This window comes from Benincasa hispida, unplaced genomic scaffold (genome assembly GCF_009727055.1).
Source record: "Benincasa hispida cultivar B227 unplaced genomic scaffold, ASM972705v1 Contig444, whole genome shotgun sequence".
Taxonomy (NCBI): domain Eukaryota; kingdom Viridiplantae; phylum Streptophyta; class Magnoliopsida; order Cucurbitales; family Cucurbitaceae; genus Benincasa; species Benincasa hispida.
This window is the reverse complement of record NW_024064857.1, coordinates 47,573-59,175: the sequence shown is the minus strand read 5'-3', so window position 1 is coordinate 59,175 and position 11,603 is coordinate 47,573. Positions and strand designations below refer to the sequence as shown.

Sequence of the window (11,603 nt, the reverse complement as noted above, 5' to 3'; positions counted from 1 at the left end):
CGATGGAAGCATAGAGTTACAATAAGTATGCGATGAAGGGGTTGAGAAGGGGTTTAGCTAACATTTTCTAAGACTGTGCATAAGTTATGTGATCATGCTACACATAAATATAAATACTACATTTCTCAATGCAGAATGCCACAATTCCTATTTCTAGGATGCATGCGATGCATATGCGAAAATGTCGATAGAACTTATTTCTAAGTTTCTATTCTTGCTTATGCGATCTAATCTGACTCTCTCAAGCCTAGATTCTATCTTTAGACTACTCTCTCAAGTATGTCCAAATGCACACATAATCCAAAGTGACCGCATACCACCAATCCTATTTCTAGGGCGCATGCGATGTGTAAATAGTAGATAGAACTTATGTCTAAGTTTCTACTCTTGCTTATGAGATCTAATCAGACTCTCTCAAGCCTAGATTCTAATCCGACTCTCTCAAGCCTAGATTCTATCTTTAGACTACTTTCCCAAGTACGTCCAAAGGTGAATGATGCATACATAAGACAAGATGATCGCATAAAATGTAGATCTTAAGTCATGCTAGATAAGTGCTTCTCAACCCATACAAAAATTTAGCTACTCATGCACGGTATAGAGAGATTGAACATATAGTGAAATGAAGTTTCCATTTTCTACAAATAAAATACTGAATACAACATAACAAATGGAATTGAGAGACAACAAGCCCGATAAGCAATGTCTTGCCTCCCATGGCCTTTTACACTGCTCTATATCACTTCAACTCTGTTCTAGTTGTGGATTCTTGCTCTCACAAGGGTTGACCCTCTCTCCTTTTGTATTGCTTTTTGGCAGTATCTCGATCTGTCCGGAAATGATCTCTCTAGGCTTTGCCTCGTCTTCTTTCTCTCTCTATCCTCTATGTATATGTATAAATATGTGCGAAAACGGACTAATTAACTAACTCCCTCTGGTGGCCTTCGGTATTTATAGATTTCAAGGTGAAGCAGCTTTTCTGACAAATGATTACAATGATAGGCGACATTAATTTCCTACTTTGTTGCCCCATTTAAAAGTCACCGAAAGTTCAATGTACTTGCTACAGTGTGGCTTTTAACGACTTGTCAACTAAATTTGGAATCGACCGTTATCAACTTTACGTCCCATCATGATTATGTTGTCGCCTTGATGCGAGGTCTTTATACGATCACCATTTGAGAAACTTCTCATGATCGCATGTCTTGCGATCACAACTTCAAGCATGCTGTCGCATTGTGCCTTTGGATCGCAATTTCATATGCGTCATCGCATTGTTCCTGCACAAAATAGGTAAATTAACTGCTTTTATGCGATGAGCACTCGCGATCATAATTCCTTTCAGTTTAGTGCTTTTGGACATGACGTTGCCTATTTTACCATCGCATTCTCTCATTGTTTTACTTATTTTAGCTGTAATAACTTGTATTTTTACCAGTTATCACACCCCCAAATTTAAAACAATGCTTGTTCTCAAACATAAACTAAATATTTTCTTTAAAGATTCAACCGCCTTTACCCTACCTAGACTTCTCAAGGTGCCTTATTCAAATTTCATGAACCAATGCCTTCTTAATTTCTATCCCGATCTCTTCTTAAAATATTTCTAATCTTTAGGGACCGCAAACTTAACCTTCAAAAAATATTTACTCGTTTTCAGGACATCACATAATTTATTTCAAACTTTCTCAAACCGGGGTTTTCGAGTGATTTTGACCCTTGCGCAATTCAGATACTCGTTTTGTGATCTTGTATTGATCCGAGTGCCCAGCCTTCGTTTTCGCTTGCTCCCACGGGTGTTATGCAGGCATCCAACTACGAGCAAGGCGCTCTTTCTTAGTCAAAACTCATGCCCATCTCTTTATTTGGCAGCGGAGTTGCGATCACTTGGTTTATGCATTGATCACGATTCTTACCTTCGTTTTGGCTTGCCCCCACGGGTGTCATGCGAACATCCAACTATGAGTAGGATCTGATCTCAACGTTATGATTTTTCTTTTTCTTTTTTTTTTTTTTAGATTGAAATTTCTAAAAGTAGCAAGGTTGAAAATAACAATACTAGCACCCCCAAATTTATACACAGCAATGTCCTCATTGCTGATAGACTGAATAACTCAGGCAATGTACTTACGAATTTTTGTAAAATTCGTTTTGAAAGAAAGCTGGTGGATTGCTAACTTTTAGAAATGTTTCATGAATTTACTGTCCTGAAATTAAGTTGACTCTAGTACATGCGGTAAGAAATAAAGGCATGAATTTCATCTTGAAATCCTAATTGGTACGGNTTATTTATATTTATTAATTTTTATTTATATTTATTTTTTTAGTGAACTGAATTTCTAAAAGTAACAAGGTTGAAAATAACATTACTAGCACCCCCAAATTTACACACAGCAATGTCCTCATTACTGAGAGACAAAATAACTCGTGCGATGGACTTAGGAAATTTCATAAAAATAGTTTTGAAGGAAAGCTGGTAGACCGCTAAATTTTAGAAATATTTCATGAAATGATTGTCCTGAAATTAATCTGACTCTAATACATGCTGTAAGAAATAAAGGCATGAATTTCATCATTGAAGTCATAATTGGTACGGGGAGAATGCGGCGACTAAATAAAGTAATAAAAAATTCAGGATTGAGTCGAACTTAAGAGGATGTGATAGTAGAATTTAGCCATATTAAATTGAAATGCGAGAAGTGCAAAATTGAAATAAGATGAGGCAAGAAAAGACACAACCCCCAAATTTGCACTATCGCGTGTATCATTTTTTATCACATCCTTTCTTGTCGTGGGTTGATTCCTTGATTGCGATGGGCTGATCGAACCGGTCGCGTGTTTATGCAAAAATTAAGATAGATCCATGAAAGAAAAATATCAAAAGGATACTAAAAAAAAAAGGATACTTCATCCTGATGAATTTATGTCGCTTATCAACACAGGGACTACATGTTACTTCTTCATTCTGGCTTCCTTAGGTTCATGAGGGTTTCCCCTCCTTTTCTTGATCCTCTAGCGCGATCATATTCTGGTTATAACTTCTAATATATGTGTGCGTCCCTTCGATTGCTTTAATACATTTCTTCAAAATATTAAGCAGCGCAGTTTCTTCTTCTTCTGGTAATGCAGAGGGTTTCTGTGTTTTTCTTTCTTCATTCAAGTTCAATTTTTCTTCATTGTTTGCTGTTATTGCATGGCAGGTTTCTAAGGATGTTATCGCATCCCTTCTTTCTTCATTTTTCTCCTCGGCCTCCCCATCTTCAACGTAAGTGTGTTTATCGTCGGAATCTTATAAGCCTTCATCTTCTGGGATCTTGATTGCCTCAAACCTGAGCTTCTTTCCATTGATGCTCATTGTGATCTCTCCTTTGTGCACATCTATTTGAGCACAATCAGTAGACAAGAATGGTCATCCCAATATAATTGGCACATCTTTATCCGCTTCATAGTCTAGAATGATGAAGTCTGCAGGTAGAATGAATTTGTCGATTGTGACCAAGACATTCTTCAATTTTCCTTCAGGGTGTATCAAGGACCTATCTACAAGTTGAAGAGTCACCGTCGTGGGTGTCAGCTGACCTACATTCAATTGTTTGAAGATTGAAAGGGGCATTAAATTGATGCTTGGCCCAAGATCGTATAATGCTTGACCGACGTATCCCCTTCTATTGAGCAGGGTATTGTAAAACAGCCTGAGCCGCGCATCTTTGGTGGGATTATAATATTTGACTCTTGTGTTAATGCCACTATGGCGATTTTTCCTATGTTTCTCTTCTTCGCAACAATATCCTTCAAAAACTTGGGATATATCGGCATCTGCACTAATGCTTCTTCATCGTTTTGCTTTCTTTACAGTCTTTGAGGGAATAGAGGGAGTTGTACTTATACTATTTCATGGTCTGGGGTTTTAGAGGTGATCGCATCTTTAGGTTCTTCAAGTTCCATAGCCTCGGGCTCCTCTGACTCAGTTTGCGTCAACAAATTCTTTGATTTCATCATATTTGAATTGGTCCTGCTAGTCTCCTTCCTAACTTCTGTCGTCGTCTTTTCGCTTCTCAGGGTGATTACTAGGCATTGTTCTTTCCCTGTGTTCCCTGGGTTGTGTGGGAGCTCAGTTGAGCTCGGTAGTGTCCCCTACGGTCTATTCTTCAACTCTCCCGCAATCTGTCCTATTTGGATTTGCAAGTTGTGGAGGACCATCTAATTCTTTTCTATGTACTGTTTTAACAGGTTCTCCATAGAGGATGATGGCGGTGTTTGAGAGCTGTTGGCTTGTTGTTGTTGTTAACCGTTAGTTCGTTGGAAAAATTCTGGTGGTCCTTCTTTTTGCGCCATAGGTTGATACCCTTGTTGTTGGTTATTTTTCCAAGCAAAATTAGGGTGGTTTCTCCACCCGGGGTTGTACGTGTTTGAAAAAGGGTTGTTCTTAACAAAGTAGATTGACTGCGGATTTTTTGTGGACACTCTTCAACTGAATACGATTCTCCACATGTAGCACAGCTAGTGCTTGTCTGTTATATCACGTTAACTTGCCCTTTTGCACTCTGGGATTGTTTATATCGATGCCCTATAACAAATTTATCATCGCATTTCATTCTGATTTTGAAAGATGCGATGATACCATTATTTGCGTTTACCTTCTCTAGGTTTTTACTCGTTGATCGGTTTCTTGCCAATCTTCATGGTTTTTCGATATGCGATCAAGAATTTATTTTTTTTTTTTTTTTTGCCTCATCATAAGTCTTGTCCAGCAAACTACCTGTTGTTGCCGCATTGGCAACTATCTGCGATGTAGGATTTAGTCCATGATAGAAAATCTCCATTTGGAGGCAATTCGACAATCCATTGTGCGGGCAGTCACGCACTAATCTCTTAAACCTTACCCATGCGTCACTGAGCGATTCGTCTTCTTCTTGTTCAAAATTTGTGATTAACTTCCTCCTTCTAGCATTCTCAGTAGGAGGGAAATACTTCTTCATAAACTTCTCCACAACCTATTTCCATGAAGTTATCTCTCCTGGTTCGAGGGAGTATGCCCATTTTCTTGCTTTATCGCATAGTGAAAATGGAAATAGCGTGAATCGAACTTCTTCAATGGAGATATTAGGGAACACAAAAGTGTTACAAATTTCAATGAAGCTTTGGAGATGGCGTGCGGATCTTCACCACGTTGTTCTCCGAGCTATCCTGTTGTATGTATCATTTGTAACATTACCAGCTTCATCTCGAACCTTGATCCATCCAATGCTGGTCTCATGATTCCTGGGGAAAAATCATACAAGTTTAGTGACGCATAGTCTCAGATGGGTCTATTGCGATCATTTTCCAGTAGGATAGGATTTGCCATTATGTTGTTTACATTTGCGGCTTGTTCTTCCAGTTGTTCAGCCATTCTGTGAGTTCTTCCTTGTTGTCAGTGTTTGTTTCTCCATCTTCTGTGAAATGTTCTTTCGATCTCTAGGTCGTAGTTGGGCTTAGGAGCGTGTCCTTCGCTCATGCGACACTTGCTTCTTCCCTTACCGAAGGAATGGCAATGCACAAAGGTCGAAAGTTGCAAAGAAAATCAAAGAGATTTGATGTTAACGCAAACTATACCATAGTCCACGGCAACGGTACCAAAAACTTGATGTGTGAAATTATGGTGTGTTATGGTGTGAGTTTGCGATGATGTGTGTTATGCGGTGATCATGCAAGTTTTCCTAACAAGGCCCAAGTATAAGCCTTCTTAGGTTTCCTGGTAAGTCCAGGGTCGAACACAAGGACTACTAAGTAGATATGCAACAGACTCTTCGATTTTATTGCGATGGCAAATAAATGAAGTGGATAGTGTTTTGATTGAGATTTTTCCTATGCGATGGAGTTGAACGCAGAGCGATGAAAGCGTAGAGTTACAATAAGTATGCGATGAAGGGGTTGAGAAGGGGTTTAGCTAACATTTTCTAAGATTGTGCATAAGTTATGCGATCATGCTACACACAAATATAAATACTACATTTCTCAATGCAAAATGCCACAATTCCTATTTCTAGGATGCATGTGATGCATATGCGAAAATGTCGATAGAACTTATTTCTAAGTTTCTATTCTTGCTTATGCGATCTAATCTGACTCTCTCAAGTCTAGATTCTATCTTTAGACTACTCTCTCAAGTATGTCCAAATGCAAACATAATCCAAAGTGACCGCATACCACCAATCCTATTTCTAGGGTGCATGCGATGTGTAAATAGCAGATAGAACTTATGTCTAAGTTTCTACTCTTGCTTATGCGCTCTAATCAGACTCTCTCAAGCCTAGATTCTATCTTTAGACCACTTTCTGAAGTACATTCAAAGGTGAATGATGCATACATAAGACAAGATGATCGCATAAAATGTAGATATTAAGTCATGCTAGATAAGTGCTTCTCAACCCATACAAAAATTTAGCTACTCATGCATGATATAGAGAGATTGAACATATAGTGAAATGAAGTTTCCATTTTCTGCAAAGAAAATACTGAATACAAAATAACAAATGGAATTGAGAGATAACAAGCCCAGTAAGCAATGTCTTGCTTCCTGTGGTCTTTTACACTGCTTTTTATCACTTCAACTTTGTTCTAGTTGTGGATTCTTACTCTCGCAAGAGTTGGCCCTCTCTCCTTTGTATTGCTTTCCGGCAGTCTCTCGATCTGTCTGGAAATGATCTCTCTCGGCTTTGCCTCGTCTTCTTGCTTTCTCCATCCTCTATGTATATGTATAAGTATATGCAGAAATGGACTAATTAACTAACTCCCTTTGGTGGCCTTCGGTATTTATAGATTTCAAGCTGAAGCTGCTTTTCTTACAAATGATTTTAATAATGGGCGACATTAATTTCTTACTCTGTTGCGCCGTTTAAAAGTCACCGAAAGTTCAATGTACTTGGTACAGTGTGGCTTTTAACGGCTTGTCAACTAAATTCGGAATCGACCGTTATCAGCTTTACGTCCCATCACGATTTATTATGTTGTCGCCTTGATGCGAGGTCTTTATGTGATCACCATTTGAGAAACTTCTCACGGTCACATGTCTTGTTATCGCAACTTCAAGCGCGTTGTCACATTGTACCTTTGGATCGCAATTTCATATGTGTCATCGCATTGTTCCTGCACAAAATAGGTAAATTAACTGCTTTTATGCGATGAGCACTCGCGATCGCAATTCCTTTCAGTTTAGCGCTTTCGGACATGATGTTGCCTATTTTACCATCGCATTCTCTCATTGTTTTACTTATTTGAGCTGTAATAACTTGTATTTCTACCAGTTATCAATGACTAATTGTGCTCCTACGAGATCACTACCTGTGACCAATTTTTTTCCAACAATCACTACCCATGATTGATTGTGTTTCTTCGGGTTCACTACCTATGCTTATGCTATGCTATGTACATCTATGCCTATGATAGAAAGAGTTAAATTTTTCACTTAGATGCCCATCTATGCTAAGTCAATGTGTACACGTCTCACTAACATATTTACAGATATTGAATGTGTTTTTATACTCATCCTTTCTTATGATATGTTTCCAGGTAAAGGCAAAAGACGTACCAAGCGCATGGTGAGAAGATGTGTTGAAGGTGCCATATAGAAATAGTACTAACGCTTCCACTCAGTGTCAAGTCTTTAAGACATTTTGAATGTGTCTTCATGTAGAATGATTGAGTCTGTAAATTTGATATTTAAATAATTTGTTTTTATTAAAGTTTTTTTAGGGGTCCCGAACTAAATCTTATTTTTGTTATTTACGTATCTTGAAAATCATTATTCTACATTAATATTGTCAACTGCTTTTACTTTAAAAATTATACCAATGATGATAATGACCTAGTTAGAGATCTCAAGAATTGGGTCGTTACAATAGATTTCTTAAAACTAAGAAGCCATAACTTTATATTGATGGATTGTTTTTTTTTTTTTTAAATTCAACATGTGATGAAGAGACTCAATCACTTCTTTTGGGTTTGTATCAGTTATGTTCATTTATGTTCATTTGATATCAGTTATGTTCATTTTTTACATAATATTTGTACTAAATTTTAATAAATGATGACCAAAATAACCATGGAATGAAAATAAACATTTTGAAATTAGAAAGACTAAAATGCAATTAGACCTTCTTTATTTTTATTAATCATGATGATCATTCCCAATCAAAATGCCATACTGATTCCATCAATATCTATGTACAAAAATCTCAATGACATTACAACAAAACAAAAAATTAGTGTAAATCATATCCACCATGGGAGCTCATCATTTGAACCTCACTCTTCACGGTGCCCTCTCTTCTTCCCTCTAATTGGAACCCCAAAAAGCTTCACCATTCCATTTCCCTCTTCTAATCGGACCTCGGGCAACGCTGGCTGCGGCAACGATAAAGGGTTCAACTCGATCAACTTGGGAACCGATTTGCTGCCATATTTGTGATCGAGTGGTTTAACGTTGTTCTGGATGAAGTAGATGATGTTGGAATAGAGATTCTTCATATGGGCTAGCTCTGACAATAGCATGAAGTTTCTCCGCCGTAGACGACGATTATCTTGCGTTAGTGCCGCCAGGATGTCGGGATCGGAGGAGGAAGTGGTGGTGTAACATAGGCTGAGTTGTTGTTGGTGCTGTTGGTGTAGATGGAAAAATTGGAATGGGATTTGTTGATTATTGTTGTGATTATGGGACTTTCTTCTTTGAATCTCTAATAGTAATTGTCTCTCTCCTTTCTTGAAGTTTTCATTCCCAAATTCCCATCTCTCTGCTACTATTTTCTTGAATCCCTACAAGAGAAAAAAAAAATAGAAAAAAAAAAAAAAAAAAAAAAAAAAACCCCGAGCATAGCTCCATTGGTAGTTAGCTAAACAATTTGTTCTTATACATTGTAATATGTGAAATTCATCAAGACTAGTCATATTACAAAACTTATGGACAATTTGCTCTTATGCGGTGTAATATATAAAACTAATTAAAGACTAGTAACATGGCAACACATAATATATTGCTTATATGGGTGAGTTGTTAGTTTGAATTATTCTTCAAACGGCTTAAATATAGCTCAAAAGTGGGTTCCATTTTAGTGTATTTTTTCCATAGGTGTAGTAGGGCTTGAATCTCACAAAAAGAGTCATGAGATCAACACGAGAGGGCCTAGGTGGTGTTTAAGCATACTAGTATCTCGTTTCATATGTAACTAGGTTTAATTTAAAAATCTTATCAAGATATAAAAATAATTACCTAAGCAACGTTCAAGAGATAGCACTAATTAACATCAACCTTCAAAAGAAAAAACTAAACTAAAGTATATAGTTCAAGTGGTTCAAACCCTATTGTCGTTTTTCCTTTATTTACAAGTCATAAGTTCAATTCTCATCATAACCCAAGTAGCTAAACAAAATTAGTGTACATCTTCTCTCATAGCTCATAGGTTAAAGAATTAATCATCCGCCGTAGCTAACTCAAACGGTTTCTACTATCCTACCAAACCCAATAATTCATAAGTTTAAATCCTCCCTTTACATTATACTAACAACCAAAGATCATTAGTTGTCGAGATAAATGAAAATGAGAATGCAACGAGAACGAGAAAAAAAGAGAGAGAGGGTTTCATACATAAGTGTTGAGTTGTCTAACAAAGCTCGAGAAATTGTTGTGCTTGAAGTAGTTGGGAAGAATATGAGTAGCAAACTCTGAGGGTCTCCAAACAACAAAGGTTGAATGAGATTGACCCCAAGAAACAATGTGATCAGTGGTAGGATCCTCCACCAAATCATAAGTTTTTGTCAAAAACGGCGCCGGATTGTTTGCCTTCTGAGACTCAACTGAACAAAATCCCACATTATAATTCTCAATAATCCCCTCCATTTTTTTTCTTCCGATTTTCTTCCCTCACAGCTTCTTTCTTCTATATACACACGCACTCACACTCACACTCACCTTTCTTTTCCCTTTAAAAATTCCTCTCTCTCATTATTATATATAATTGCTTTACTTTTTAAGAAACAACAACATATGACTATGTCACTAATTTGTAAAGCTATATTATTCTTCTTCCTCTTTTTTATCTCTCTCTTTCGACCTTTTAGAAAGCACATGACCTTCACATGTAAAATATTTGTTTCTATACCATATTGTATATTATATGTTTCATATATTTATAATGATTAAATTGTAATGTTAGACGTTATGATTTATAAATAAGATTTAATCCCATGATTTGTTAAATTCATCATAAACCATCTCTATGATAGAGACTATTATTGATGAGGATTTTAGCAAACTATAAAGACTAAAATTCTAACTATTAAAAAACCATAGGAACTAAATTCAACTTTGGAACTAAGTTTTTAACTTAACCACTTATAATTATTGTCTTACATCTATCTCTATCTTTCACTATATATATATATATATATCTAGACACTTCCATTTCTTTGTCTTTTTTCTACGAAATAACATATGAAAAAATTTGAACCACTCTTTTTGATTGATTATAATTTTTTAACCGATTGAGTCGTGTTTAGATTTACTTTTTTCTTTTAACATTTTAGGTGGTGGACCGAACCTTTGATCTATAGTCTAATAGTACATGTTATGCCGGTTGAGCAATGCTCTTGTTGGCTTTTAGAGTTACTTGTTACTCATATTTCTCATGTACATCGTTACATTTTTGGAAATAAAATATGCTACAAATTAAATTTAGAATATTCTTATTATATCCTACACAATATAGGTACAATGTACGTGTCTATATACATGCAAACACACAAATGTATAGGTTTAGTGTATAGAACAATATGTCAAGTCGTTGGTTATTGGTTTCTTAATTAATGTTGATTATTGTTAGTAATTTTTGTCGAACATTAAGTAAACTCAAACATGTGTATTTTGTTCTTTTATTTGGTGATAGATATCGGTCCCATGTATATAGATGTACATACATATAAAATAATCTTAGAAATGCGTTATGATATATACGTAGGAAGCTAAGTTAACAATCTGATGATAAATAAAAATCTGTAAGTAAGAAAACAAAGAGTATATATCGATGTGGTGCTTGTAACACCCACTTTGATGTTTCAGTAAATCAGAAAATAAAGTGAAAGGATATAGCAAGTTATGGTTTTGAGAATGAGGTTTAACTTAATAAACGATATCACCATACTGGAGTTACAATGATTCAAGAGGTTGACCATAGGATATCACCATACTAGACTATTATTGCCCATTAGGCCCTAGATAGAGTTTGTTGGACTTCTATATTGGTCTTGATTTGCTTTATCAACTTTTATGACGTATTTTGTTAGAACCAAATTCACTCCTAATGTTAATTACTTACGATATTCACTATGTTTACACAACTATTCTCGAGAGTCTTCTTAAACACATGAAGTTTTCAAAGTAATGTCTAATGTAATCTCATAAAAACAAGAGAGGAACCAAAAAGAGAGGGGTCCCAAAGTTTGAAAGCCTTTTATTTTTTTATACATAAGGCAAAGGGAGAGGTAGGAACATTCCTAGGCTTTATTCATTTATTTGTTCTTTGTGCATCCCAATGCATGCCCGTGACACATTAAGATTAAAAAGAAAAAAA

At 36.2% G+C, this 11,603-nt stretch overlaps 1 protein-coding gene and 1 non-coding gene across 2 annotated transcripts; one reads left to right on the top strand and one right to left on the bottom strand.

Annotated features, from left to right (window-relative positions):
- Positions 1-4,839: 4,839 nt before the first annotated feature.
- On the top strand, positions 4,840-4,946 carry LOC120069494. The gene has a single exon (XR_005479558.1). It is a non-coding gene; the product is annotated as a small nucleolar RNA R71 (small nucleolar RNA).
- A 3,239-nt stretch (positions 4,947-8,185) lies between these two features.
- LOC120069492 (heat stress transcription factor B-4b-like) lies at positions 8,186-9,941 on the bottom strand. Its single transcript, XM_039021265.1, has 2 exons — positions 9,623-9,941; positions 8,186-8,793 (listed from the first exon to the last, which is right to left on the bottom strand). The coding sequence occupies exons 1-2, from the start codon at positions 9,872-9,874 to the stop codon at positions 8,287-8,289; spliced, it is 759 nt and encodes a 252-aa protein (XP_038877193.1). The 5' UTR covers positions 9,875-9,941; the 3' UTR covers positions 8,186-8,286.
- Between the last annotated feature and the right edge of the window lie 1,662 nt (positions 9,942-11,603).

Coding starts and splice junctions, on each gene's coding strand:
- LOC120069492 (XM_039021265.1), bottom strand. CDS start 9,874: ATGGAGGGGATTATTGAGAATTATAATGTGGGATTTTGTTCAGTTGAG. Junction 8,794..9,622: donor TTAGACAACTCAACACTTAT/GTATGAAACCCT, acceptor TTTCTCTTGTAG/GGATTCAAGAAAATAGTAGC.